The sequence below is a fragment of the Coccinella septempunctata genome, chromosome 8 (genome assembly GCF_907165205.1).
Source record: "Coccinella septempunctata chromosome 8, icCocSept1.1, whole genome shotgun sequence".
NCBI lineage: Eukaryota > Metazoa > Arthropoda > Insecta > Coleoptera > Coccinellidae > Coccinella > Coccinella septempunctata.
The window spans coordinates 19,698,748-19,724,956 of record NC_058196.1 but is presented as its reverse complement, the minus strand read 5'-3'; the positions used below and the strand labels follow the sequence as shown (position 1 = coordinate 19,724,956).

Below are 26,209 nucleotides of genomic sequence, written 5' to 3'. Positions count from 1 at the left end.
ATGTTAAGAATATTATGAATTCACCTAACTATAGCAGTCTGGTGTAGCACAAAACCACAGAGCAAATAGTACCGGATGTTCTAAAGGAGTTTGATATCTTCCTGGACCATCTGGATGTCTTACTGTCTCCCACAAACACTCTACCAAAATGATATGTCTCTGGAGACACCCTGCACCCTTCATATAGGACTGAATTGGCTGAACTTTTTAACTTACCTGAATTGTTTGAAAATCTTCGAGGTTTAATGACCAAATACATTTTTAATGTAGCCCTATATTCTGGGTATTTTGGAACCGCGAACCTTATACTCTAGAATTATATTTAGATTCATCTCCAGGGATCCACTAGAGCTTGTGGAACTTGTTGATGAGGCGGCGAATCTCTTCCAGGGAGATGGAAAAGCATTCGGAAGAAGAGCCTTTGATGTTGTACAAGGCAGGTGAGAGAAAAGAACCGAAAGTGGAAAACCCGGTAACGGTACTAGACTGAAGGTCGATACGAAGAACAGCAGAATGTTTAGTATCAAGGGTCGCTGGGGCGGGTCGGCTGGGATGGTGGTTGTGACAGCTGACATAGATAGTGCAGGGTTGCGTTGACGGCGTGGCTGCGTGCGGCGCTTGTTAGAGCGTCGTGCAGGGCGTTTGGAACGCGCTCGAACCATGGGAATAGATAAGTGTAGATGTAAGACAAGAAGGTGGGCAACGCTAAGAAGCGGATTAGTCTATGATACCAGGAAGATGGTCCAGGTATTTCTCTGGCTCGCAACATGCGGATGTTGTGAGAGACTTAGTCAAGATATCAATATTTGGTCAAACCGCCTCCCCCTTTCAATAGTGCAATCACTCTTCTGGGCATGTTATTTATGCAGTTTAACGCAATTTCCTTCAATATATCATAGTGGTTCCGATGATAGATTATTCTGTCTATCAACTGCCTTCTGTTTGTGATGTTTTCTTTCGCTAATTCTCGTTTCAGGCATTCTCGAATGTCTGGAGAATTTCCAGCGCGAAAGAGGTATTTCTTCCTCCTCCAAGAATTTTTTCTCACTTTTAGCAGTATTAGATATGGTCACCTGAGTAATACATACGGACATATTAGTATACTTGAATCTTTCTTCTAGATAATTAGTGATTTTGTCTATTAAGTACCCCTGTATACTTTACGGCAAAGGTTTAGTCATTCTGTCCCCTAAATTTTCATCAGTAGGTATCCGGCACACCCTTCTTTCCCTCTACGCACTGTTTTACGAAATCTCCATGAGTAATTACCGTGGTTTTTCTGTTTCCAGCTTCCTCTTTTTTTTTATTTCTTCTACACTCAGGTCGAAGATTTTAAGTTTATGGCTTCCATCTTTCTCTGTACAATCTTTTGCCGATTAATTATCACACAATGTAATTGGATAAAACGTATGACCAATAATTTATCTAATAGACTTATCTAGTGATATCAGCTCTTGTCAAGCATCACTCATTGCAAGGTACCTACTCTGTTTGATATGTTGAAGTCGTCACAGTAGACTGTTTAAGGCTCCTCCAAGTTATTACATGTCCGAATAATAATGATCTTCACTCAGTTTGTAAGTTAGCAAATATTGTAGATTTTGATTTTCTAATATTTGATTTCTCACAATTCCTTGAATACTGGACATATTCATAAGCCATCCTAATAATCCTATTCTTCTATGTGATGTTAAAATTTTTTCACCTTTATCATCTTTCAAGTTGATAAAATAATCTTTGGCATAGTCGAAATAACCCTTTATTAGACATAGATATACCATTCAGTTTCACAGGTGTCCCTATCACACTTTATCATAGGTCTCACATCATCAACCCCTTTACAAGTGCACGAATACTCGACTGTAGCAGTGCCTTCCCTTCTGGTGATATATCTACCTAACAGCTCGGGGAGATTTATTTCGGAATGAAATTTGATTACTGTTCTCAAATTCTCATTCCACAATTGACTATCAGGTAGTATCCTCTGTTTGAAAAACAAATTTGGTGACCACAAAACAAAATCGCAGTACGATAGTGTGGAAACAAATATCTGCATTTGCACCTGGAAATAATATTGGTTTTTTTTTTTTATATTATTTCACCATGTTGTTTGGTCAAACAGAAGTTTTTTAATTTTAAATAATCCTCCTAAGAAGTTATCTCTTTAGTGTGCAGTAAATAGGGACACTTAATTTCCAGGCAGCCCCCTTCACAACAGTTGGTTGGTATAAAAACTATGGCTTAATGTGAGATATGCAGCAATATCCAAAAATCCTACAGATGGAATATCATCCGACGAGTAATCCAAGTCCTGGTCTTTCAATGAAAAAGGATCTAAATCACCTTGGAATTTTCAGTAGGCTGGCGTAACCATAGCCACCTTTAAAAATGCATTCGTGGACTCCACATAATTCTGTGAACTCAACCTACTGTGATAGGAATCACTGACTGTCGAACAATTATTTCTTTTAAAAAAAAGAAAGAAAAAAAGAAAAGAAAGAAAAAGTTATAAGTGCTTCACCTTGCCATAATGTCCCAGTATCCTGTTTATTTTTTTCGTCAACGGATCATCCTTCGTTGGAGGAACCTGGGGAAATTTTAAAAAATGAATAAATTCGGTTGAAAGTAGACCGAATCGAGGTTATGATAATTTCCACAAATTACGCTCATGCCAATAATTCTTTCAGTGGCGTAGCTTGCCTTAGTGGGGCCCTGTATCAAAATGTGTTGAGGGGCCCTAAGGAAGGGTGAAGTAAAAATATAAGAAGCAAAAAATGTTCGATTTCTATCGAAATAATTATATGTACCTACTTATAATTAAAAGTTCTAACTCATACTTGATGCGAAAATAGTGTGAAATAATATACAAACAACATAAAATGATAAACAAACAAATAATAAACAAACAATACAAAACATTTTCTAGCCTTTATTTCAGCAAATCTATTTATCAAATCAGCCATAGCTGATGACGATTTCCGTTTTTTAAGTTGTTCCCCCTCTGCCCTCTATTGACAATAACGACATGTCTGAAAGCCGTTCCTGTCCCATAGAAGTCCTCAGATAATTTTTTATGAGTTTTAATTTTGAAAAACTGCATTTGTAACCGGAAGGGTCAAAGATGAAAGGCATGCAGTAATAACGTCCGGAAAACTGGATGCTGAGTTTTATCAGGACTAATTCTAAAAGTTCTTTGATGGCCCGAATTTTCTGAATTTCAGATTTTAAGTATTCGTATCTATCTGAATGATCAATTCGGTGTAATGAACGGGATTTTGAAATGAATGATTGTCTTAGCAGTTATTCTCAAAAATGCTATTGTAAAACCTGTAAGAGGTTTTGGATAATATTTTTAGGAATTTTTTGCTGACAGACATTCGGGGGCCCCAAAAGCCTGGGGGCCCCGTATCACTGATACCGCTGATACCGCGGTAGCTACGCCCCTGAATTCTTTGTTAGTATCTTCGAAAAATTTAATGATATTATAAACTGCCCCCACTCTTCTATTGAATTGTCGCAAAAATTGAGGGAATTTCCACGAGGACATCATGAAAACAATGTTGAACTTCACAACGATCATCATGAATAGGTTGAATGGCATATCAAGAATTTTTTTTATTGAACCCAAAATTTTATGATATTATAAACTGTGTTTGAATTGTGAACCATCGTTAGATAAGTATGCCAAACATGCAAACGAAAGGATCTATTGCCTGCTCGAAGGTACAACGTGGTTATGAACGAGTGACTTCGAGTTTCGTGAAGAAGATCATGAATTCGTGGTAGAGGATAGGTGTCTGCTCTGGTAATAGCGTTCAGTTTCCGGTAATCTATGCACACCCTTGTGCCTTCCCCTGGTTTCGGCACCATCACCACAGAAGAAGCCCATGGTGAGTCTCTTTCTTCGATCTCGTCCTCCTGTAGCATCTTATCAACTTCTTGACGCAGTATAACAGTCTTTTGCGGACTTAGACGATATGGAGGTGTTGCCACCGGCAAATGATCTCCTGTGTCTATTCTGTGTTCGTATCCCACACAAGAGTGTCGCTATTCACATGAATATAACATAAGAAAAATACTTTCATTCTTTCTCCTGCTTTTCGATTCACCTTTGAATTTTCAGTAGGGTGGCGTAACCATAGCCACCGTTGAAAATGCATTATGGTTCGTGGACTCCACATAATTCTGTGAACTCAACCCACTGTGATAGGAATCACTGACTGTCGAATAATTATTATATATTATATATAATATATTATTATATATATTATATCCTCTGATTCACCCGTTCAATATGGACTCTTGCCCTCGCGATGAATAAATTACTTTCAGCTTCTTGAAGCGTAAATTGCTTCCTATTCCTCATAAATGGTGGACGTATAAGTTTAATCCTCTTTTCCATGCAAATTTCATCGATAAGAAATCCTCTGTCCACCATAATGGCATCCTCGTTTGGTTTCAACAAAGATACACTCTGCTCAAAAATTATTTTATCAGAAGCACGTCCCCCATAGGCTCTACTAACAAAACTTATTAATCCTGCAGGTGTCACTGCAACCATGAATTTTATAGTATTATTTCCTTTATAGTGAGAGTAACATCTTATTCTACAACAGAGACATTTTGTTTTCTGCACAAAAATTTCTGTGCAGTCGAGAATAACTTTTACGTTATCAAATTGCTCAAAGTGTCTGGGCAAATTTTTCCGGATCTCCTCAGCTGGAGGAATATACCTATATTAAAGGTTTTAATACTGTTGCTAATACAGTAAGCATCTCATGGAATATTTCTTTTATGTTTTGAGAGCTCATGTTTCCAAAGAGTACTGACAGTACAACATAGCTTGTGTCGTTTTTAAGCTTAGTGAAGGTAAGTATAATAGATGATGAAAAATAGGTACTTCTGTCAACATTGTTTGCTCTCGGTTGCGCAGTATATACACGGTATATGCCGGGGGCGATCAAAACCTTATTCCCCTGGTATAAGTGCGTCACCTTGCCATAATCTCCCAGTATCCTGTTTAGTTTTTTCGTCAACGGATCATCCTTCGTTGGAGGAACCTGGGGAAATTTAAAAAAATAAATAAATTCGGTTGAAAGTAGACCAAAGCGAGGTTATGATAATTTCCAGAAATTACACTTGCCAATACTTTTTTGTTAGTATCTTCGAAAAATGTTATGATATTATAAACTGCCTCTACTATTCTATTGAGTTGTCGCAAAAATGTCCACGAGGACATCATGAAAACAATGTTAAACTTCACAACGATCATCATGAATAGGTTGAATCGCATATCAGCAATATTTCAATCAAACTATTCTATTGAGTTGTCGCAAAAATTGAGGGAATTTCCACGAGGACATCATGAAAACAATGTTAAACTTCACAACGATCATCATGAATATGTTGAATCGCATATCAGCAATATTTCAATCAAACTGTGAAGGTAAGAGCGAGAACAAATATTGAATGGCATATCAAGAATTTTTTTTATTGAACCCAAAATGTTATGATATTATAAACTGTGTTTGAATTGTGAACCATCGTTAGATAACGGCGTAACCTGAGGAAGGTAGCTAGTTTGTGATGACTGCCATGATGGGCCAGGTTGGGGCTGCCATTGGTTATTAGTAGTCGGCTGCCATGGGATGTTGGGTGGCTGCCATGGGATGTTGGGTGGTTGCCACTGAGAATTTCCCTGTGAAGGCTCCAGAGACTGAAGTGCATTTTGGCAATTTTTTGTGCTTTTATGTCATTCAGAACCCTGCTAATGGTGTTCATTAGCTCCACTCTTATTGTTATTTTGTTGTCGTCGTCGAACTTTTTCATGAGCGGTAGCAAAGATAACAAAAATTGCTTATCATCATCAAGATCATCCACAGGGTTGGTGATGCTCTATTCAAGCAGCTTCAAAATATCCTGCCCGAAATTATTATTAGTTGGCCTTTTTTTCATTGATTTAGGTGTCTCAGTAGGTTGTACAGGAGGTATTGGAGGAACTTCCACTGGTTCCGTGTCAGTGATCGGGGCTTCATTGCTTTCAGCTGTGACCGAACACAAAGACGATTTCGTTTGACGATCTTCCATCGTGGTCCGCAAAAACTGTAACTGGTCGAAGTACATGTGTTTTCTTCTCTTCTTTGCAGCACCACCAGAAGGGGTTTTTTGCAGAGCCAGTTCTCGCCTCATGCAGTCTCTCAAGGACTGAAGATGAAAAATAGGTACTTCTGTCAACATTGTTTGCTCTCGGTTGCGCAGCATATACACGGTATATGCCGGGGGCAATCAAAACCTTAATCCCCTGGTATGAGTGCTTCACCTTGCCATAATCTCCCAGTATCCTGTTTAGTTTTTTCGTCAACGGATCATCCTTCGTTGGAGGAACCTAGGGAAATATCAAAAAATAAATAAATTCGGTTGAAAGTAGACCAAAGCGAGGTTATGATAATTTCCACAAATTACACTTGCCAATACTTCTTTGTTGGTATCTTCGAAAAATGTTATGATATTATAAACTGCCTCTACCGTCTATTGAGTTGTCGCAAAAATTGAGGGAATTTCCACGAGGACATCATGAACACAATGTTAAACTTCACAACGATCATCATGAATAGGTTGAGTCGCATGTCAGAAATATTTCAATCAAACTGTGAAGGTAAGATCGAGAACAAATATTGAATGGCATATCAAGAATTTTTTTTATTGAACACAAAATGTTATGATATTATAAACTGTGTTCGAATTGTGAACTATCGTCAGATAAGCATGCCAAACATTAAGTCCTTTCTGTATTGACAATATTAGTTTAATGACCTTTAAGGGTAGGTTATTCGAGTGAGTTCGAATCGTACCGATCTTGTCGAGTTTCCTCGGGGTGAGGTAGAATCTGCTGCTCTATGGTAAAGGTGGTGATTAGTGGGTGGGTTCCTTCGACGTTCTGTGGTGAGACGACTTCCATCCTCGGGAGGCATAATTCTTATTAAATTGAAAAAAAGGAAAAACTTAACAGAAATTCTTAACAAAAATAAAGAAAAAGTACTTATGGGTTTATAAAGTTTGAGAAATTACTGTACCAATTTCCAGCAGTTGTATATTATAATATACAACGGGAGTTGCGATGTATGGAGGTACATATTCAATTTCAAAATTATTAATTATGCACTTACTTCTATTCCATCATTCAGATTTTTCTCATTATTCCCATTCCAGTTACGTACAATAGGTTCATTCTCAAGATGAGTACCTGGGTTTTCTACTATATTATGTCTAGTAATGGCGAACTCTTTTTCGAGTCTAGAAGAGATAACTTCTTTGTCTATCCAGTGCAGGAAAGCACCAGTTCCGTACGCGGCAACGCCCCATATGACGTTAACGCTCGGTATGCTCCATAAAACAGTACCGGCGGTCTGGGCCGCCGTTCCCAATGTTCCTAACCACGTATTGTCTTCCCTATGCTTCAACTTATCGGCATAGTCAAGTAACTTCGCCATATGATCCTCGGTCAAATTCAATCTCGCGTCTAAATCATTCGCTTTATTCGCTAATTTCTTCATAACATCTCGACCTATGTTGAGACGCGCGTTATTCACCTGATTATGGAATTTGGCGTCCAAAACTCCGTTACGCAGGTTCATCTCGCTTTTATTAAGAGGATCGACCAAGGCTTCGAAGGTTCCAGATGTAAAAACTAAGAGTCCCGCGAAACGGTTCCCAGCTTCTCCAGCTCTATTTACCCGACTCATGTTGATTATTATTATTATTATTTATTATATTATAATCATTTCACGATGAATGATTCAATGAGCCAGAATCCAATCGATGACGAGGTAGATGATATGGCATCGTCTAGTCTGACTTGACAAAACTAATGGTATTTATCATCCCCATTTTATGATAACAGAAGGAGTAATATCATGCATTATTTATAATATTTATGTTGCTAATTTCTTTATAACATCTCGGCCTATGTTGAGACGCGCGTTATTCACCTGAGTATGGAATTTGGCGTCCAAAACTCCGTTACGCAGGTTCATCTCGCTTTTATTAAGAGGATCGACCAAGGCTTCGAAGGTTCCAGATGTGAAATCTAAGAGTCCCGCGAAACGGTTCCCAGCTTCTCCAGCTCTATTTACCCGACTCATGTTGATTATTATTATAATTATTATTTATTATATTATAATCATTTCACGATGAATGATTCAATGAGCCAGAATCCAATCAATGACGAGGTAGATGATATGGCATCGTCTAGTCTGACTTGACAAAACTAATGGTATTTATCATTCACATTTTATGATAACAGGAGGAGTAATATCATGCATGATTTATAATTTTTATGTTGCCAATTTCTTCATAACATCTCGACCTATGTTGAGACGCGCGTTATTCACCTGAGTATGGAATTTGGCATCTAAAACTCCGTTACGCAGGTTCATCTCGCTTTTATTCAGAGGATCGACCAAGGCTTCGAAGGCTCCAGATGTAAAATCTAAGAGTCCCGTGAAACGGTTCCCAGCTTCTACAGCTCTATTTACCCGACTCATGTTGATTATTATTATAATTATTATTTATTATATTATAATCATTTCACGATGAATGATTCAATGAGCCAGAATCCAATCGATGACGAGGTAGATGATATGGCATCGTCTAGTCTGACTTGACAAAACTAATGGTATTTATCATTCACATTTTATGATAACAGGAGGAGTAATATCATGCATGATTTATAATATTTATGTTGATAATTTCTTCATAACATCTCGACCTATGTTGAGACGCGCGTTATTCACCTGAGTATGGAATTTGGCGTCTAAAACTCCGTTACGCAGGTTCATCTCGCTTTTATTCAGAGGATCGACCAAGGCTTCGAAGGCTCCAGATGTAAAATCTAAGAGTCCCGCGAAACGGTTCCCAGCTTCTCCAGCTCTATTTACCCGACTCATGTTGATTATTATTATAATTATTATTTATTATATTATAATCATTTCAGGATGAATGATTCAATGAGCCAGAATCCAATCGATGATATGGCATCGTCTAGTCTGACTAATGACAAAACTAATGGTTACTATCATTCACATTGTATAATAACAGGAGGAGTAATATCATGCATGATTTATAATATTCATGTTGCATTAATCAAATTAATGTAATTAGAATCATTTCAGAATCTGACAAAATACACTGGAGCACACCTCAGGTACGTCTACTGATCCAGCTATATGACTATAATACATCTAAATTCCAAGATAAGAAGACAAGAAATAAAAAAGTGTGGAAAACCATTTCCGATTAAATCAACCAGATCCCAGATCACCTGAGCAGTGCGAAAATAAATTTAAAAATTTGAAAAAAAAACTATAAAAAAATTTCTCAGATGCATTATCCTGGCCATTTTATAAAGAAATGGATGCTATTTTCTGTAAAGATCCAGATGTCAATCCAATCTCGACCTGCAGCAACCTGGATGGACCTTCTACATCTACTGCCCATCCTGTAGATGTTCCAACTCCACAACATATAGAGGTATTTCAGTTTTTCAACATTTTCTAACAAAAGATTTGAAAAATATGAATTACATATGTAGAAGTAGTTGTGGATCAAATTAAGTGACCTTTCTGTTTTTACCTACAGGCCAATAGTCGGGGAGTGAAAAGGATCTTCTGCGGAGGAACCTAAATGGTTCGCAAAATTCAGAGAGGATTGCCAAAAACGACATGAGGAGAAAATGCAAAGGCAGGACAACCTTCTCAAAATTTTGGAGAAATTGGTAGAACAATAATTCTACTTATTTCAAGTTTGCCAATGTCTTGTTTATATATTTTTATTCATTTATATCAAAATGTGCTTTAAAAATTTTTAGAGTAAGTTTTTCAGTTTTGTATTATTTTTTGTTTTATTAGTTTTCCAGTTTTGTGATATGTGATATTTTTAAATTCATTTTGTTAGTTTTTTTTAATAAATGAGTTTTAATCTTTACCATTGACTACATAATTTAAGGGGCAGAGGGTTTGTAGGTTGTAAGTGATATGAAAACAAAATAGTGGCTTGAAAAAATTTATGTGTCTATTTGTCTACAGATTGTATCTCTCTTGTTATATGATGCAGAGTCTTCTGGAACGATCTCATCAATTATTTGTCCACTATCTAACTCATCAATGTTAATATCTATATCACTATCTTTGTTCTGCATGCATATATTGTGTAAAACACAACATGCGATTATAATGTTTTGTATTGTTTCAGTTTTATAAATATTCACAAATTTTAAAATTCGGAATCTTCCTTTCAGCAGCCCGAATTACTGTTCAACATGAACACGAGTTGCTGAATGCAGATAATTAAAGTGTCTCTGTTGTCGAGTTAAATGTCCATTATCTCTATATGGTGTTATGAGATTGGTGGCATTAGGGTATGCTGAATCACCCAATAAATGAAAATCTCCAGTTTTATTCGGCATATTTACGTCCAATAAAATATTTACCATTCAATAAAAGTTGGGCAGTCAAGTAACAGTTGGAGGTTGCGTGGCCCCAGTTTTGACATCTATGGCATTGAATTATTTCCTTGTTATTGCTGTATCGGTCTCATCTAATTGCCGTGAATAGCAGTGACCTAACGGTAGCGCTGAGCTGCCTCACGGTGACCGTGTTGTCCGTAATGACCATACATATATGAGTGATCTTGTGCCCTTCAATCTGTGTACTTCTTTGACTGGAATATTGTGTTCCTGTACTAGCTCTTCTTTGATTTCCTCCTCGTCTGCTTCGGTTTCGAGCCCTCTTATCGTGAAGGCTCGATTTTTTCATTTTTGTTGGTATAGGTGTGAAATTCTTGTTTGCACCCTTTGAAGTATTCCACAAGTTTTTGGTGGTCCGCTTGGTCATCACAGTAGATATTGGACGTATTTTTATTGTACCTGATCAAAAATTTCCCCTGTATAATTTTTCTTATGGTTGTTGTGATCGTTTGGTGTTTTCTGAAGATCCCCTGGATCACGATAGGTGGGGGTCTTTTGGGTTTTCTTACTATTTTGCTTGTTTGTGCGGCATTTTCTTCTTTTTCCTCATTTGGGAGTTGCTCATAAGTATTGCTGAGCGTGACAGGGTGGTGTTTGGATCTTATTAGGGAGTTTCTCCTGCTCCTCTGTCTGGGGTGTGAGAATTCCGGGTTTTCGGAATCCATTATTCTTTTCCTTTTCACACTACTCTTCGGTGATTGGGGTCTGAATAATAATCCTATAAACCCGAGCATCATGCACACTTCCTGGACATCCTAGAATAAAAAAAATTGTGATTGAATTGGATTATGTGTGACTATTGTGCGATTAAGAAAAAGTAAATATATTCTAAAATAACCTGCAAATCAGTCTGTGAATATGTATGAGGCATCACAAACACCTTGTAAAGCAATATAATGGTATTGTTTCCTATTCAAGTACTTATTAGACATGTACGAAGGAGTTGTAATAGAAATATGGGTTCCATCTATTGCCCCTGTCACACCATCAATTCCTCCTCTCTTCTTGAATTTTTTACTTATATTTTCATATGATTCAGGCCATTTGATGTAGATTGAAGATACTTCCACCAGCACATTTACAACTCTTTGGAAATATTCCCAGGCTGTACTCAATGAAACATTGAATCTATCTGCTACTGACCTGGGAAAATGTATGGACCAATACATTTATATAGCAATATCAAAATATTCTTATTGTAGCAATAAACATGATACCTAACCAAATAAAACTATCAAGTTAATTCATGTGAATTAATACTATTTAATACCACCTTAGAGAAAAATCTACTCGAATCCATAGATAGCTGATTTAATATCTCCTAATGAAAAAAAAACTAACCTATAGACTTCTTGATTAGTTAGCATCCATATTGTTAGGAGTAGCTGAATATCCTGAACAGTCCTCCTTTCTAATCGAAAATGACCTTGGAATTCTATAATAAATACCAATTTGAGATACTTTCCATGAAAATAATAATATATAAAAGAATAATGCAATCATTCTACCTGATGGAGAATAATGTAGAACAACTTCTTCATAATTTTGAATGCAGATCTCTCTGCGCTTAGCTACAGGCTTCTCAATCATACTCGAAGATAACATAACACATGTTATTTCCTCCTCCACTTCATCATCATCATCGAAAAATGAATCAGAGGCTAATGCCACTATAGCTGCAATTTTCCTTTTTTCCTAAAATATATGAATAAATTACAACATAGAAAATTATGGTGGTATAATTGGTGGACATAAATTAATTAGGACACAAGACACAAAAACGATTTCATCCAAAATTGAATTGTCACCTTTCACACTCAATAGAGTCATAGGAATTACAATATCTAAAATTGTATATTTTTGCCTTAGTAAACCTGACATGCGCTATGGCTCTCGTACGTTCCAAATCTATTGGATGGAACTGAGATCTACCTCTCTTAAATGCTGGCACCTTTACACTAGCCCCAAACAATTCAACAAATTCTTTTATCAAAAAACCTCTGTCAGCTATTACAGTATCACCTGGCAATACATTTTCCAGAAACTGAGACTGTTCATTTATGATTTTTGTCAGATGCTCGTCCTCCCCATCCTTCAGTGATGAAGCAAATACTGCCCTGTGGTGTAATTCCTATTAAGTATTTAACAGTTCGGCTATGCTTATAATGTGACCATGTTTGAGCAGCTGCCAACATATCATTTGGTCTCTCTGTTTTGATTTCAAAACAGTCAATAATAACTGTTGTATTTTCCTGAAATGCCTCTTTAAAATAGGAAGGCATTGTTCTTAATAATGTTTCCCTCTCAGGCCAAAAAACAAAATTCTTTAATCTCAAACATAAAATGGCCAAAATTGTTTTGAAATGATTAGCCGCTGTTGTAGGACTAATGCCAAATCTATGTGCTATATCCTTGAAATACAAGTTTAATCTGAGTTTCATAAGTGTCAATAAGACTTGATTTGAGGGCGATAGCACTGTGTTCAAATTAGTTTTTATGTAAGGCACAACTAAATTTGAAACTTTGTCAAACTCCATATATGTTGGAAGGCCACTATAATAAAGAGTTTTGATATCGTTGCCTTCTAATACTTCCACACATATTGTTAATTCTCTCATCTGCTTCAATTGCTGTCTCAAATCGCTTAGTTCTACCTTCATTGAGATAAAATCTTGATTAGTTATGTCCGTTTGGACTCCTTGTGAGTTTTGGATATTTTCTTGTACCGATACATCCTCAATATTGTCTTCAGAAGGCAATTCAAGAGGTGCATCAGATGGTCCTGCTTCTTCCACATCTTGCCTGATCTGTAAGCAAGTGAAAAATGATATATTAAATGTGAACATTTGTCCTAGTAAAGCATTCCACAAATGTAGAATAGAGAAAGACATTACCCTTTTCTCTTGTATCGCTCCATTTTTTTGACACCATCTTCTTCAGATATTCTTTCATATCCATATCCAAGATGTAGTGATGGAATCCAATCTGGATTCAGAGTATCCTTCAAAGCTGCTGGTTCGCCTGAGAGATATTTATATATTACTCAAAACAAATATTCATTTTAATTATATTCACTAAATACCTGTTATGAAATGCTTTGAGCACACACGTGCATACTTGATTTCATCTTCTGTAAAATCTTCTCTCTTTATTGCTGCTAGCCACTTCTGTCTTCTCAAAATGACCAATTCTCTCAATTGCTGTTGATGCTTATAACTAGCCAAATTTGAAGGAATGCGGAAAAAACGAACATTGTCACGTTCTCCACGGCTTCCACAATTTATCATGCAGCAAAAAGAGGGCATCTTGAGTTTCACACACAAATGAAACAACGAAAAGAAGATATATAAACACTCGAACTTTAACACAGATAACGGAGAATACGCTGATTCTGAGAGGAACTTAAGAGAACTAATGGAAAATTAATACACGAAATATCCGTCGTTTCACAATTCCCCTTCCACAACTTCATTTTTAAACTGTTACAGAGTTAAACTTCTTTTTTCAACCTTAGCAGTATGAATTGTATGTTCTCCAACCTCCATTTTTAAAGGGATTTGACAGCGCAGTGACAGGGCATTAGACTGCCCTATTCAGGTACTCTTTGCTTTCGCTTTAAGGCGCATTTATACCAAACGAGCATTATTCGCGAACACTAACCGATTTCAAGCGAATAACCAGTAATAACCGCGGTTATTAGAGGTTATGCCCTTGGTTATATCCCGAATAACCAACAATCTTGAATACAGTTTGGTTTTTTCTGTGGTTATTAGGTCCAACAATAGATGAATAACTTGTATTTATGGCAAAACAACATAACCAACGTCTCTGCACTGCACTCCCTCTTATTTGTGTTCTGTGCTGCCCACGATTTATTTATTGTTATTATTTTGTTGTAGTGCTGGTAGATAAACTGGGAGTGCATATTTATTTCAGATTTCCCATCTATAGATCAATCTTTAATTTACAGTGAAATCAGTGAATCATGTCAAGTGTAAAAGATTTAGTTGCATCTAGTGCAGTTGCCTTGCTAGTGAATTTATATTCGAATCTGATTTTCATTTCTATATTTATAATTCGCAGATGAATTTCGAAACAATATCCAATTTGATAATGTTTATGATGACAAAATTTCATTCCATGAAACCAAAAATGTTTCTAGTCGAAACATGGGTTGAAAGGTATGAAGAGCATATGTTTTTCAGAATGTTCCGGTTGTCGAAGAAAAGTTTCCACCTTCTCACTGAAGTGATTGGGAAGGCAGATACTAAAAAAATTCTCTCCAAAAAATATAGAGGAGGACACTATTCATTGGACCTCAAATCACAATTGCTGATTTCATTGTAGTATTTGGCTACTGGGGATACTTTATTATCAATAGGAGACAGATTCAATGTATCACCTACTACAGTGATGAACGTGAATAACAGAATCATATATTTCTTTTTGCAACTAAAAAAAAAATATATTATTTTTCCTACCCATGAAGAGCTTCACACTGTAGCACAAAGCTTCCCTCATTACCCAGGTGAGTAAATCGAAATTTTTCATTGTTTAACAATAATGCTTGCATAATTATAATTGAAACTTGATTTTGTTTTTTCACACTTAAGGAGCAGTTGGAGCAATAGATGGGACCCATATATTTGCTAAGGTGGAGAAGGCTCAGCAAGATAGCTATATCGATAGATATAGAAGGCATTCAATAAATCTGATGGCTATATGCGATGGAAATTGTTTCTTCACTTACATATTCGTTGGATTTCCAGGATCTGCACATGATTCCCGGGTATGAATTATTTCAGTTATTGCTCTGTTAACTGCTATAGAAATCAGTAAGCCTTTTAATGTCAAGTATGTCTTGAATAAGTTGTGAATAAATCACACATTAATATTATTCAAACTATGGATAACAATAAAATTAATAATTTCTAGGTGTTTCAAAATTCTTCACTATATCATCAAATTGAGTCACATGGTCCGCACGGTTTTTTGATGAAAATTTTCATCTTATAGGGGACAGTGCCTTCGGACTGAGAAGTTGGCTCATGACGCCTTATAAAGAAAATAATCTTACGAGGAAACAAAAAAAACATAATTATATGTTGAGTGCAGACAGAGTGAAGATCGAACATGCCTTTGGATTATTGAAGGGAAGATGGAGACGACTGCAATATATTAATGTGTATAATATTTGTAAAACGGTTGAAATCATCACAGCAAGCTGTGTTCTCCATAATTTTTGTTTGATTAATAAGGACTTATGGGATGAAGAGGCTCCCATAGAATGTGCTGATAGAATATTGAATTATCAAGAGGAGGAAGATCAGCAAGAGGGTAGGGTGAAAAGAGATGTAATCGCAAACAGTTTTTGATGTAATGAATTTTTCTGCTGTAGTCTGGAGAATGGAACTTCTGCTATAATTTATTGAATGGAAAGTAACACTTTACAAAAACAGTATCGAAAGAAGTTTTTTGGGACGATTTGTTTGACAATAACATGAACTTTGTATTTAATTATGACAGTGTTTGTCATGTTACATTGGTGTATATTTCTTTTGTTTTCAAATGACAATGACTAGCGATTATGGCTGCAGAAAAAATATTGTATGCAACACATTGAATTTTTTACATAGATTACTATTATATATATTATATGATTCTTATTACATATATGAAGGGTCGCGGGGAAAAACGATCAATATCAATTTTTTCAATTGTTGGGAATTTCAATTTTTAAGTTTAAATACCTATAAAATGACGTCGGGTAAAGTTTTTGAGTTAGGAAAAAACCATAATGTTCTTCAATTATCTGTATTCAAGGTTACAAAGATAAATAATTAAAAAGTATGTTGGTTCACTAAGAAAAAAAATGTAAACCTAAAAAAGTCCTTGACCTTGATCGGTATTTCCCGTCACAGCTGCTCCTCTACATCGGTATTTCCTGCTACGGCTGCTCTTATTCAATGTCAATGTTCAGTATCGTCTATTGGAGGATCGTCAAGGTACTCCACTTCGGCTTCTCCACTGTCGTTCTCATCAGTAGCAAGTGCTTCATAAAAATTATGAGCTAATGGGTTAATCAAAAATTGCTTAAGGTGCTTTAGGTCCTCAAGTTTTGCTTTTTTTATAGTAAGAGGGCCACTATATGCAGGGTCAAGAGTGGCATCTTGGTTCCTTTTGGTCTTTATCTGTTTCGTAGTTAGTGTAATAACAGCAGAGTTGAAGGCACCACTGTACGTCGATTTATGATGTAAAAATCGAGGTTTGTTGCTATCGATCATCATGACTCGGATTGGTCTTGTTGCAACAGGACATTTCGTTGGATATCTACCAGCTAGAAACTTAGTCCAGGTCTTGAACTCAACAGTCTTGCCACAGTCAATCACAGTAAAAGGTGAGGGGTTTCGTTGGCTCTCTTCGAAGACTTTCCTCCAGTCATCAGGTATCTCAGTGTACGACTTGGCATTAATTTTCCCCATATCTCTATCGCACTCCATGTAAGAGTGACCTCGAATTGGAAATATAACTTTTATCGAATCAAAGCGTTTTTTGGTGGAAACCATGTAATGTAAAAACCGTATTATTGTATAATTTTTATTTTGACCTGCACAAGAGTCACAGAAGACGACCAATTTTTTTACCTCTGGGTCAAGAATATTAAAAAAAAATGTTCAAGCATGGAGCACACATCATCAGCTCCTTTTCTTCAGTCTCATGATTGTTTCAATTTCAGTGCAAGTGGCAATTTGGCGTTCAAGGAGGCTTATTTCTGACTTCTGTAGGTCGCATGTGCTACACGTGTCTTTGCGAGGGTAGCCAAACGATATGTTGAAATTTTGCTCAAAAATTTCACGAAATGTTGTATAACCAACAAGGTTATCAGGATTCTCGCTCATAATATAATAAATATACATTCTGTGTAGTTTTTTAATGTTCAATTCTTCAGGAAGGTATACTTTTGAACTGTCTTTAGGTGAGTAGTGGGATTTTCGTCCTTTTAAAGCCTTTATGTAGTCAAAAACTTCAGTTTTGGTTTCGACACTCAATTTATGAGGTCGGTTATCATGTTTGCCTCTTTTATCGTCACCAACAACACCAGAAAAAGTCAATTTCCGTTTCAATGTTTGTACACGTCGGTTAGAGATGCCGTGTATAGCTAAAAATGCTTTGTAGCAAACGTGAACATCTTGCAGCTTACCTTCAACGTAACATCGAACACGATAGGTGTAGGAGGCAGTATGAAAGTTTGCCTCATCGTCGTCTTTGGTATTTCTCCGTTGCTTGACAGGGACAATCGTTATCAAACCCCCTAAATATTCATTTTGACGGTTGTAATCACATAAATTATTAAAATCCTTCAAGATTCGTTTTCTTTCTTCCAGGGAAACAGATTCAAAACACTTGTACCTCTTACATCGGCAGTCGTCACCCATTTCGTAGGAACAAGCTTTAATTTTTTTCATCACCTCACTCATTCTTCAGGTAATTTTTCGTTTTTTAGTACCAGCAGTATTCACGACCCTACCCTCACTACTGTCACTACACTCAACTTCACTAAAATCATCCATTTCGTATGCAAAATAACGTTTATTGAGGAACTACGCAACAAAAATGTTTATCAGCACGAAACAAAACAATGAAATGACCGCGGTGGAAAGGAACAGAGTGGACTTTAAACTTTGACGTTGATCCCTTTTCCCAGTCACCGCGCGGACAATGATCTTTCTTTGCCGTCGCAGGGTTTTTTCTTCCTTCATTTTCTCCAATAGTATGATCTTTTTTCCCGGTTTCGATTCACGTTGCGATTGGTACTGGAACAAGCTACTAGATGGCATGACAATCTCATTTTGTCACAAAATTGACATTGATCGTTCTTCCCCGCGACCCTTCATATATTTCTCAGTAAATTAGTGCTTCTCTAGATTTCATGTATTTTTCGAACCCCTCATACCAAATTCAGGGAAGATACATCATCAGTCCAATTCATATTTTAACATATATAAAAGAAATGTGCAGCGGTAAATGGAATTGTTTTTTACGAGTTCCTTCCACGGAGAGAAATGTCTTTGGATATGTTGAAATGGCTAAAAATAAATTTTTGAGCGTTTATGAAAAATCCAAGATCTTAGAAGATCGCAGAAGGCATCATAAAATTGCTTTCAAAAAAATATGAAATCGCCAAATCAACTGTACTTTTGATTAAAACATAAGTTCTGTAGAAACCTACGAACAATTCTGTAAAAAGGAGTGAATGCTCAGCTATCAGCCAATAATGTGCAAACAAAAATGCCTCCTCATTTTAAATGACAAGTTTTTCTTTCAGTTCAACATCAAAGTCTATGGTTTCACATAGTTACTTAAATTCTATAAACCTCTATTTCATGTCTTTTACTTCAGACCTTTCATAAATGTGAACACTTTAAAAATACGCACAAGCTAAGTTTTATTTGTGTTCACACTAGCTTACAAAACCAAAAAAAAACGAATGAAGGAAAATATCACTGAAATTCAAGAATAACATAATTTATACATAAAAAAAGAACTTTATTAAATACATAATAAAAATTAAAACAAAAATATACACAAATTTTTTACAAGAAAGAGGAAAAGGCCCCTTTATTCTCCATCAGAATCTTCCTGCCTCTTCCTCTTTCTTGTAAAAATTCCTCCATTCTATTGAGGAGCTTCTCCCTATGCTCCTCTGTTTTTTTTAGATGAGCAGCAAGCACGTCGAACTGTCTTCTTTGTTCTACCTGGTGGCTCCTCAATTCCTGAAGAACCAGATCCCCTTTGTTTGTTCTGGAGGTTGGAGTGTCTCTCAGGTTTTTGAACCGATCAGTTATGGCTGGTTCCGTTCTCGTATTGTAGCTGCAAGAAGCGCCAGTAATGGATGAGGGCGCTTCTTGCAGCCTCAGGCCTCAGGCATGGGCTCATCCTCCAAGCTGTCCACTAAATGCTTGAGTTGAGTTTTGTGCTTCTCACCTAAACACCATTCAATGCAAAATTAAAAATCAGAAAATTTCAAAATCTCTTAGTGATGAATACTAACCTAAGATTGAGTGGACCTCCTCAAAAAATGGAGGATGCTCCATGAAGGCTGCCCCTGTTGTCTTCTGGTTTCTTAAATATTTCAAGTAGGACTTTGTCAAATTTGCGAATTTTTGGCGGCACCTTTCACCGCCATTCGCCCCCAACATAAATTGGTTCCTTGTCAGCTCTTCAGCTATCCCAGCCCATAGCTGTCTCTTGTTATTTTTTTTATTATTAAACTGCTCCTTTTTCTGTTCTCTTAATCTCAACATGAGATGTGTGGCGGCAATATCGGTATCAGTAGGTTTTTTTTTGATCCAAATCACACCTTCCTCATTTGTAAAAATATTCTCCTCATCTTCTGTTTGAAAAGCTATAAATAAAGAAAAATTTCATTTTGATACGGTAAATTCGATAATTGAGGGGTTCAAAACTGAAGTGAACCAACTCCATTCAGCCTAGTTTTGAGATGAATGGCTCAGAAGTTGTTTATCACCAATTAATTCAAAAGTGACTTCTTTAGATTTCAAAAGATTAGAATGTAAGCATATGCTTACATAAGAATAATAATAAATAAATTTCAACATACCTTCACTCTCCAAACTATCTGCAAGCTCTTCGAAATTCGATGCCTGATATTGCTGAGTTTGAAAAGCTATAAATAAAGAAAAATTTCATTTTGATACGGTAAATTCGATAATTATTCATAATTTTATTATTTCAACATACCTTCACTCTCCAAATTCTCTGCATCAGAATCTTAAAAAACAAAATACCAAGAGTGTTAGAATATTACATATTTACGTCCAATAAAATATTTACCATTCAATAAAAGTTGGGCAGTCCCCATATCAGGCACAATAATTGTTTTGTCCCCCCCTTCTATATTGACTACTATCTGATAGCTATAATTCTCCATTTTTTAAATTTCCAACTAACTTTGCTAACGACACTTTTGTGGTACTCACCCTTGCCTCTGCTACAACCAAATGAGAAATAAACGTGGTACAGGGTAGTGGTACCCTCCATAATTCTAACCAAAGATGGTTCTTGTTTATTTACTTTTTCTTCTTATAACCTCACTTCTCCAATAACCAGAACTTTAACCCAACTCTCAAGTATGGTTATCTCTGGTTATCTGCGGTCTAAAATGATGACGTTGAAGGGCTAATTCATGACGTCACGATATTATAACCAACAATGACCAAAAGCGCTTGAATGCAGTTGGTTATTGTTGGTACTTACCAATGATGACCAGGTTATTCGCTTGAAATCGGTTACTGTTTGCAAACAGTAGTTCGGGCGGTGTAAACAGTCATCGGCGCCGAACAGAGTTCGCAAACCCTGTTTTCGAACGTTTCAGAGAGCTCGAGCTCACATGCCGGTAAAGTAATGTTTCATTATAAGGCACTGTTTGCGAACAATGCACGCAATATGCACAGACGGTGTAAACACTCATCGACGCCGAATAAAGTTTACGAATCCTGTTTCAAAACGTTTTAAAAAGCTCGATCCCGTTCCGTCTCATGTCGGTAAACCGACGAATCATCAATGGGATTCGGATTTCCTTGCACTTCTGGCGTCATATCATCGAGTTATTGGGTCTTGGTATTTAATTCATTTTGAATTGTGGTGAGATCTCGCGAATCGTGATTTCATACTTAATCAATTCATTTGAAATGGAGTCCATTTACGATGGCTTCACAGACAGACGGTAATAATTTTCGATATTGATGGTTTTGAAATTCGGTAAAGGTACATGACACTTCCATAAGAATCTCCTGTAGCCGAAAATCGAAGTGTTAGTGCCAGTCTAACCGACGCCGACGCTGGAATGCTCTCTCCTTAATTGGTGTCCTTCTTGACACTTTTTCCTCAAATTTGGCGAGTAATATATTAAAGTCCGATAGTGACATGCGGCAGAAATTTCTAAAAAGTTCAGTTTCGCCTGCTCTCAATTCATCTAGCAGCTGGGTATAATTTCTTCGTTTCAGAAAAGAATTGACTCAGGTTGTTCGTCTCCTCCTTTGGCGTAGTTCTTTAATTCGAGAGAGTATTACTATCAGAGACTCTGATTACTATAGATTCAGTATAAATTGCAATTTTAGATAATGAGGGCGCCATGTCGGTGCACTTTAGAGAGACCTCGTTGAATTATCAAGAACAACTGCTCGTTCGGACAGGCGCGGGTTGTGTGAACACCTCCCATTCTGAGTTTTTCGAACGTTTGAAAACATTTCAAAACGTTTTGAAACGTTCGAAAACAGTGCTCGTTTGGTATAAATGCACCTTTACGGAGCGTTTTGCCAAGCGATGTTTACTCGACGGTGTCTAAACAGGAACAATAATTGTTTTATCATGGGCGCCCGCAGAAACCCGCAGAAATTTTTCTCAGGGGGGGCAAAATATCATCTACGATTAGTTTCACTGAAAGAAAAATTTCTCTAACGGTGTCTATCAGAATCTCAGGGGGGGCCGTGGCCCCCCCCTGCGGGCGCCCATGTGTTTTATCCTCCCCTTCTATATTAAGTACTATCTGATAGCTATAATTCTCCATTTTTACAATTTTCAACTCACGTTGCTCACGATATTTTTGTGGTACTCGCCCTTTTGTATGCTACAACCAAATGATAAAAAAACGTGGTACAGGGTAGTGGTATCCTCCATAATTCTAACCAAAGATGGTTCTTGTTTATTTACTTTTTCTTCTTATAACCCATTGAACTAAAGAAAGTTCTTTAGTTCAATTGATCATTACAGTGTGACGTCACAGTTCGACGCCATTTTTTGCTGGAGGGCAAACAAATGACAAATTAGTACCTGAAACTGATGAAAAATTTGTTTACCTGGATTTATTGGCCGCTTAACTGGGTTTTTGAAAATGGATATAAGCAAATGTTGGACAGAAATGTCCGTTATTATCAAAATGCCTTCATTTTGTGCGGTTGTTAACTGTGGTAAGAGAGGAAATAGAGATGTTGAGAGATTTTTTAGAATCCCAGCTACGTTGAAAAATCGTGGTCCACATATTGAGACATTGTCCCAACAACGTCGAGAAGCCTGGAGAAAAGCTTTGAAACGGGTGGACTTTCATGAATCCGCACAAAAATATGCAAGAATATGCTCTAGACATTTCATAACTGGTTCGTATATTTTGATACTTTGGATATGTATTCATTTCTGATTAATATAGTTTCACTAAAAATGATCGAAAACACAAATGTTTAAGGAGAACCAGCCCACCTTGAAGACAATGCGAACCCTGACTGGGTCCCAAACCAGCACATGGGATATAATACTGCTCATCCCTTGAATGTACAGGCAGTTGAAAGACATACAAGAAAAGCTAATCGTACTAAACGTTTGAAACAGGTTAACATTTTTGTTCCTGAATCAAGATGGACTTAGCTAATTTTTCTTACTACACTCGCGAGCAATCAAATCAACTCAAGTCCTCATTCTGCTTACAAACTTTGTTTTTACGAAAAGTATACAAGGTATTTATAAAAAAAATATTATGAGGAAGCTCAATATGCAAGCTTTCACTAAACACTAATATTTTCTGTTTTTTTCTTTAAATCTAATGCATTCATTTTCACATCAATAGCACTATGAGTCGTTTTGCTCAGTACGCTACCCGCGACTTGCGCTAACTCCCACCATTTTAGAAGCTCTCGCAACCGGCACACCTTATCAGTCGCTTATCACAAGTTGACAGATACACATCTCCGTAAATTGCACTAATTTTTTCCACGTTACCATGGATACCACACCTGAAGAAGCCGCTCAAGTTGTTGCCTTGTTGGAACAAGGACTTAGCCAGCGAGTAGTCACTGCCCAGCTTCGCTTGAGCCAGTCTGCTGTGTCCCGGATCTACAGACGATTTCGAGAGACCGGTGCCTTCAATCGAAGACCAAGAACCAGCCGCCACCGGTGTACTACTGACAGAGACGACCGTTTCATTGTCTCTACATCGCTGCGCAATCGGCATCTGACGGGTGTTGATGTCCAACAAGAACTCAGACGCGTTCGTGGTGTAGCTGTAAGCGAGTGGACAGTAAGGAGACGTTTGAAAGCAGCCAATCTCACTCTAAAAAGGGCTGCGACGGGGCCCAAATTGACTGCAGCCCACCGACAAGCGCGTCTTCAGTTTGCTCGATAGCATATCAATTGGACTATTGCCCAATGGCAGTCGGTTCTCTTTACTGACGAGTGCAGAATGTGTCTGCATGGCAACGACAGAAGAGGCCGAGTCTACAGGCGTCCGGGCGAACGATTTGCCCAATGCTGTTTCGCTGAAACAGTAGCATATGGCGGTGGTTCCTGTATGATGTGGGCCGGCATCTCTTTAGCGGGAAAGACGGAGCTCGTTTTCGTGCCTGGTGGAGGCCGAGGAGGCGGGCTTACAGCTGATCGGTACATCACCGATATTCTCCTGGGACACGTTGTTCCCTACGAAGGATTTGTTGGCGAGGACTTCGTCTTAATGCACGACAATGCTCGTTATCATACAGCGCGCATTACCCAGCAGTTTTTGGATGAAGTCGAGATGCGTACAATGGACTGGCCTGCGCTCAGTCCAGACTTGAATCCGATCGAGCATTTATGGGACCAGTTAAAACGAAGAGTACGAGCCAGAAATCAAGCCCCTTCGACGGTAGAAGAATTGAAGACAGCATTGTTGGAAGAGTGGGATAACATACCTCAAGAGGACGTCCAAAAGTTGATCAGATCAATGAAGAATCGACTTCGAGTCGATCAAGTATTGATTTGATAAATTGTTCTGTGTTTTCTAAATCACTTTTCTTTTATTTGTAAAATACCCAACCACAACAACCTCTCCCAAATTCCTGTTTTTCCTGTATTTATGTTCCGTTATCATTAATTACAATGATAAAGAACGGATATTGGTAATGATGATATCTTATTAAAGCTGAAGTTTGGAGCTTTCAGATGTATTGTCTATCTCCTATACTTTTCTTGAAAACAGAGTCTATACTCAGAGTTAGGGCTTGAGTCGATTTGGTTGCTCGCGAGTGTATTTTAGGATGATGCAGAAGCTTTTCTAAGATCATTGGAAACACAAGATGCAGAAAACGAACAGGAAGTTGAAGCAGTAGAATATGAAGAAGATAGTTCTGGACAAGGTGAATCTGGAGTTGGGGTACAAACTGACATGAAAGCAAATGATATTACAGTGTTGGAAGAACAACTGCATTTCTGCAACTCTAGAATTTATTCCATGGAAAGTAAATTGTCAAAGTGTGAATTGACTGAGGAATCATTCCATAATGATGATTCGAAGACACTTTACTTCACAGGGTTTCCAAAATCAGAAATGCTCTTCACAATATTTCAGTACATTTGTCCGAACTTGTCTCACAAAAGCCATTTATCTCCATTTCAGCAACTGCTTCTTACTTTAATGAAACTTAGATTAAATTTGCCCTTTAAATATTTATCATATAGATTTTCAGTATCGTCAAGTACTTGTTCGGACACTTTTTATAAATGTATTGATATATTGTACGAGAAATTTCGAAACCTTGTGCATTGGCCGGAGAGGAGTCAGCTGAGGAAAAATGTACCTGCATGTTTTAAAGAAAATTTTGGAGATAGAGTTGCAATTATAATTGATTGTTTCGAAATATTCACTGAAACTCCATCAAATCTATTGAATGCTGCTCGATTTTGGTCAAACTACAAGCACCATCAGACAGTTAACCCTCTAATGCCCAAGTTTTTTCTCCTTTTTATAAGTATTTCCGTATAGTTTCAAATTGGCTTATGTAATCTACATCTTTTTTTCGCAAATAGTTAACTGATTTACATTAACACCTGTTCTCACAAAATGAACCTATACTGAAGGCGGACATGGGCAGAATAATTTTGTATCCACTTATATGCAACCAGTCTCAAGGCGGACTTGGGTATTAGAGGGTTAAGTTTTTAATCGGAATAACCCCTCAAGGAGTGATATCCTATATATCTGAGGCATGGGTTGGAAGGACCAGTGACAAATATTTGACGGAAAATTGTGGATTTTTAAGTTTCATCTTACTAGGGGATATCATTTTGGCAGATCGAGGTTTTTTAATTAGAAATGAAGTTGAAATGTTGGGAGGTGACCTCTACATCCCAGCTTTCACAAAGGGCATAAACCAACTTCATCCTGTGGATTTGAAAAACACGGGGAATATCGCCACAGTGAGAATTCACGTAGAACGTGTTATTGGCTTGCTGAAGAGAAAGTTCAAAATTTGCCAAGGTCCAATTCGTTACTATGCTATCAACATCTAGAGGACATGTAGGTGCATTGGACAAAATTATTGCTGTTTGCAGTGCGTTTATAAATATGTGCGACTCACAGATTCCAATGGATTAATGTGGTGTTGAAAGATGTAATGACAGAAAAATGTATTTTGTTAAATTTGAATATTCATTTGTGGTATTGGATGATTAACAATTTGAACAAGTAAAACTATTTTCCTATTTAACCAACCATTTCACTTTTATTTTTCAGATCTTGTGATTTTAGGATAAAAAAAATTTTTTGCTTCTATGCAGAGTTGAATGAAGGAATTTAAAGATTTACTTCAATTATGAGGATTAATTGACTCTAGACAATACTTTATTACTATAAATGTTAGTTAT

The 26,209-nt window shown here is 37.1% G+C and overlaps 5 protein-coding genes across 6 annotated transcripts in view; 2 read left to right on the top strand and 3 right to left on the bottom strand.

Annotated features, from left to right (window-relative positions):
• Positions 1-16,029, top strand: part of LOC123318670 (putative nuclease HARBI1) — a 46,382-nt gene extending 30,353 nt beyond the window's left edge. Inside the window, exons 1-4 of one of the 2 annotated variants that reach the window (XR_006538388.1) lie at positions 13,537-14,516; positions 14,728-15,050; positions 15,136-15,311; positions 15,458-16,029. Coding sequence is in view for 1 of the 2 variants with exons in the window: in XM_044905355.1 (XP_044761290.1) it covers positions 14,936-15,050; positions 15,136-15,311; positions 15,458-15,538 (372 nt within the window). In the remaining variant the exon portion in view is untranslated. Of the gene's footprint in view, positions 1-13,536; positions 14,517-14,727; positions 15,051-15,135; positions 15,312-15,457 lie in introns of those variants that run through there. The other variant, XM_044905355.1, reaches the window with a different exon arrangement.
• On the bottom strand, positions 12,230-20,847 carry LOC123318668. The gene is made up of 3 exons (XM_044905353.1): positions 20,801-20,847; positions 20,524-20,700; positions 12,230-13,543 (listed from the first exon to the last, which is right to left on the bottom strand). The coding sequence occupies exon 3, from the start codon at positions 13,411-13,413 to the stop codon at positions 12,577-12,579; it is 837 nt and encodes a 278-aa protein (XP_044761288.1). The 5' UTR covers positions 13,414-13,543; positions 20,524-20,700; positions 20,801-20,847; the 3' UTR covers positions 12,230-12,576.
• Positions 17,218-18,415, bottom strand: LOC123318356. Its single transcript, XM_044904966.1, has one exon. It carries the CDS (start codon positions 17,998-18,000, stop codon positions 17,218-17,220), a length of 783 nt encoding a protein of 260 aa, XP_044760901.1. The 5' UTR covers positions 18,001-18,415.
• Positions 19,437-20,524, bottom strand: LOC123318355. The gene is made up of 5 exons (XM_044904965.1): positions 20,378-20,524; positions 20,285-20,314; positions 20,145-20,210; positions 19,575-19,928; positions 19,437-19,507 (listed from the first exon to the last, which is right to left on the bottom strand). Exons 1-5 carry the CDS (start codon positions 20,472-20,474, stop codon positions 19,437-19,439), a joined length of 618 nt encoding a protein of 205 aa, XP_044760900.1. The 5' UTR covers positions 20,475-20,524.
• Positions 20,848-22,304: 1,457 nt separating the features above from the next.
• On the top strand, positions 22,305-25,855 carry LOC123318667. Its single transcript, XM_044905351.1, has 4 exons — positions 22,305-22,698; positions 22,785-22,927; positions 24,603-25,274; positions 25,496-25,855. The coding sequence occupies exons 1-4, from the start codon at positions 22,437-22,439 to the stop codon at positions 25,853-25,855; spliced, it is 1,437 nt and encodes a 478-aa protein (XP_044761286.1). The 5' UTR covers positions 22,305-22,436.
• Positions 25,856-26,209: the final 354 nt, after the last annotated feature.

Bases quoted from the DNA above. Each gene is read 5' to 3' on its own strand.
- LOC123318667 (XM_044905351.1), top strand. From the start codon at position 22,437: ATGGATATAAGCAAATGTTGGACAGAAATGTCCGTTATTATCAAAATG. The intron at 22,699-22,784 runs GTTCGTATATTT...CAAATGTTTAAG, and splicing joins CTCTAGACATTTCATAACTG to GAGAACCAGCCCACCTTGAA. The intron at 25,275-25,495 runs GTTAACCCTCTA...GGGTATTAGAGG, and splicing joins ACTACAAGCACCATCAGACA to GTTAAGTTTTTAATCGGAAT.
- LOC123318356 (XM_044904966.1), bottom strand. From the start codon at position 18,000: ATGAGTGAGGTGATGAAAAAAATTAAAGCTTGTTCCTACGAAATGGGT.
- LOC123318668 (XM_044905353.1), bottom strand. From the start codon at position 13,413: ATGTCTTTCTCTATTCTACATTTGTGGAATGCTTTACTAGGACAAATG.
- LOC123318355 (XM_044904965.1), bottom strand. From the start codon at position 20,474: ATGGAGAATTATAGCTATCAGATAGTAGTCAATATAGAAGGGGGGGAC. The intron at 20,315-20,377 runs GTAAATATTTTA...TTGTTTTTTAAG, and splicing joins TGCCCAACTTTTATTGAATG to ATTCTGATGCAGAGAATTTG. The intron at 19,508-19,574 runs GTTAGTATTCAT...AATGGTGTTTAG, and splicing joins GGAGGTCCACTCAATCTTAG to GTGAGAAGCACAAAACTCAA.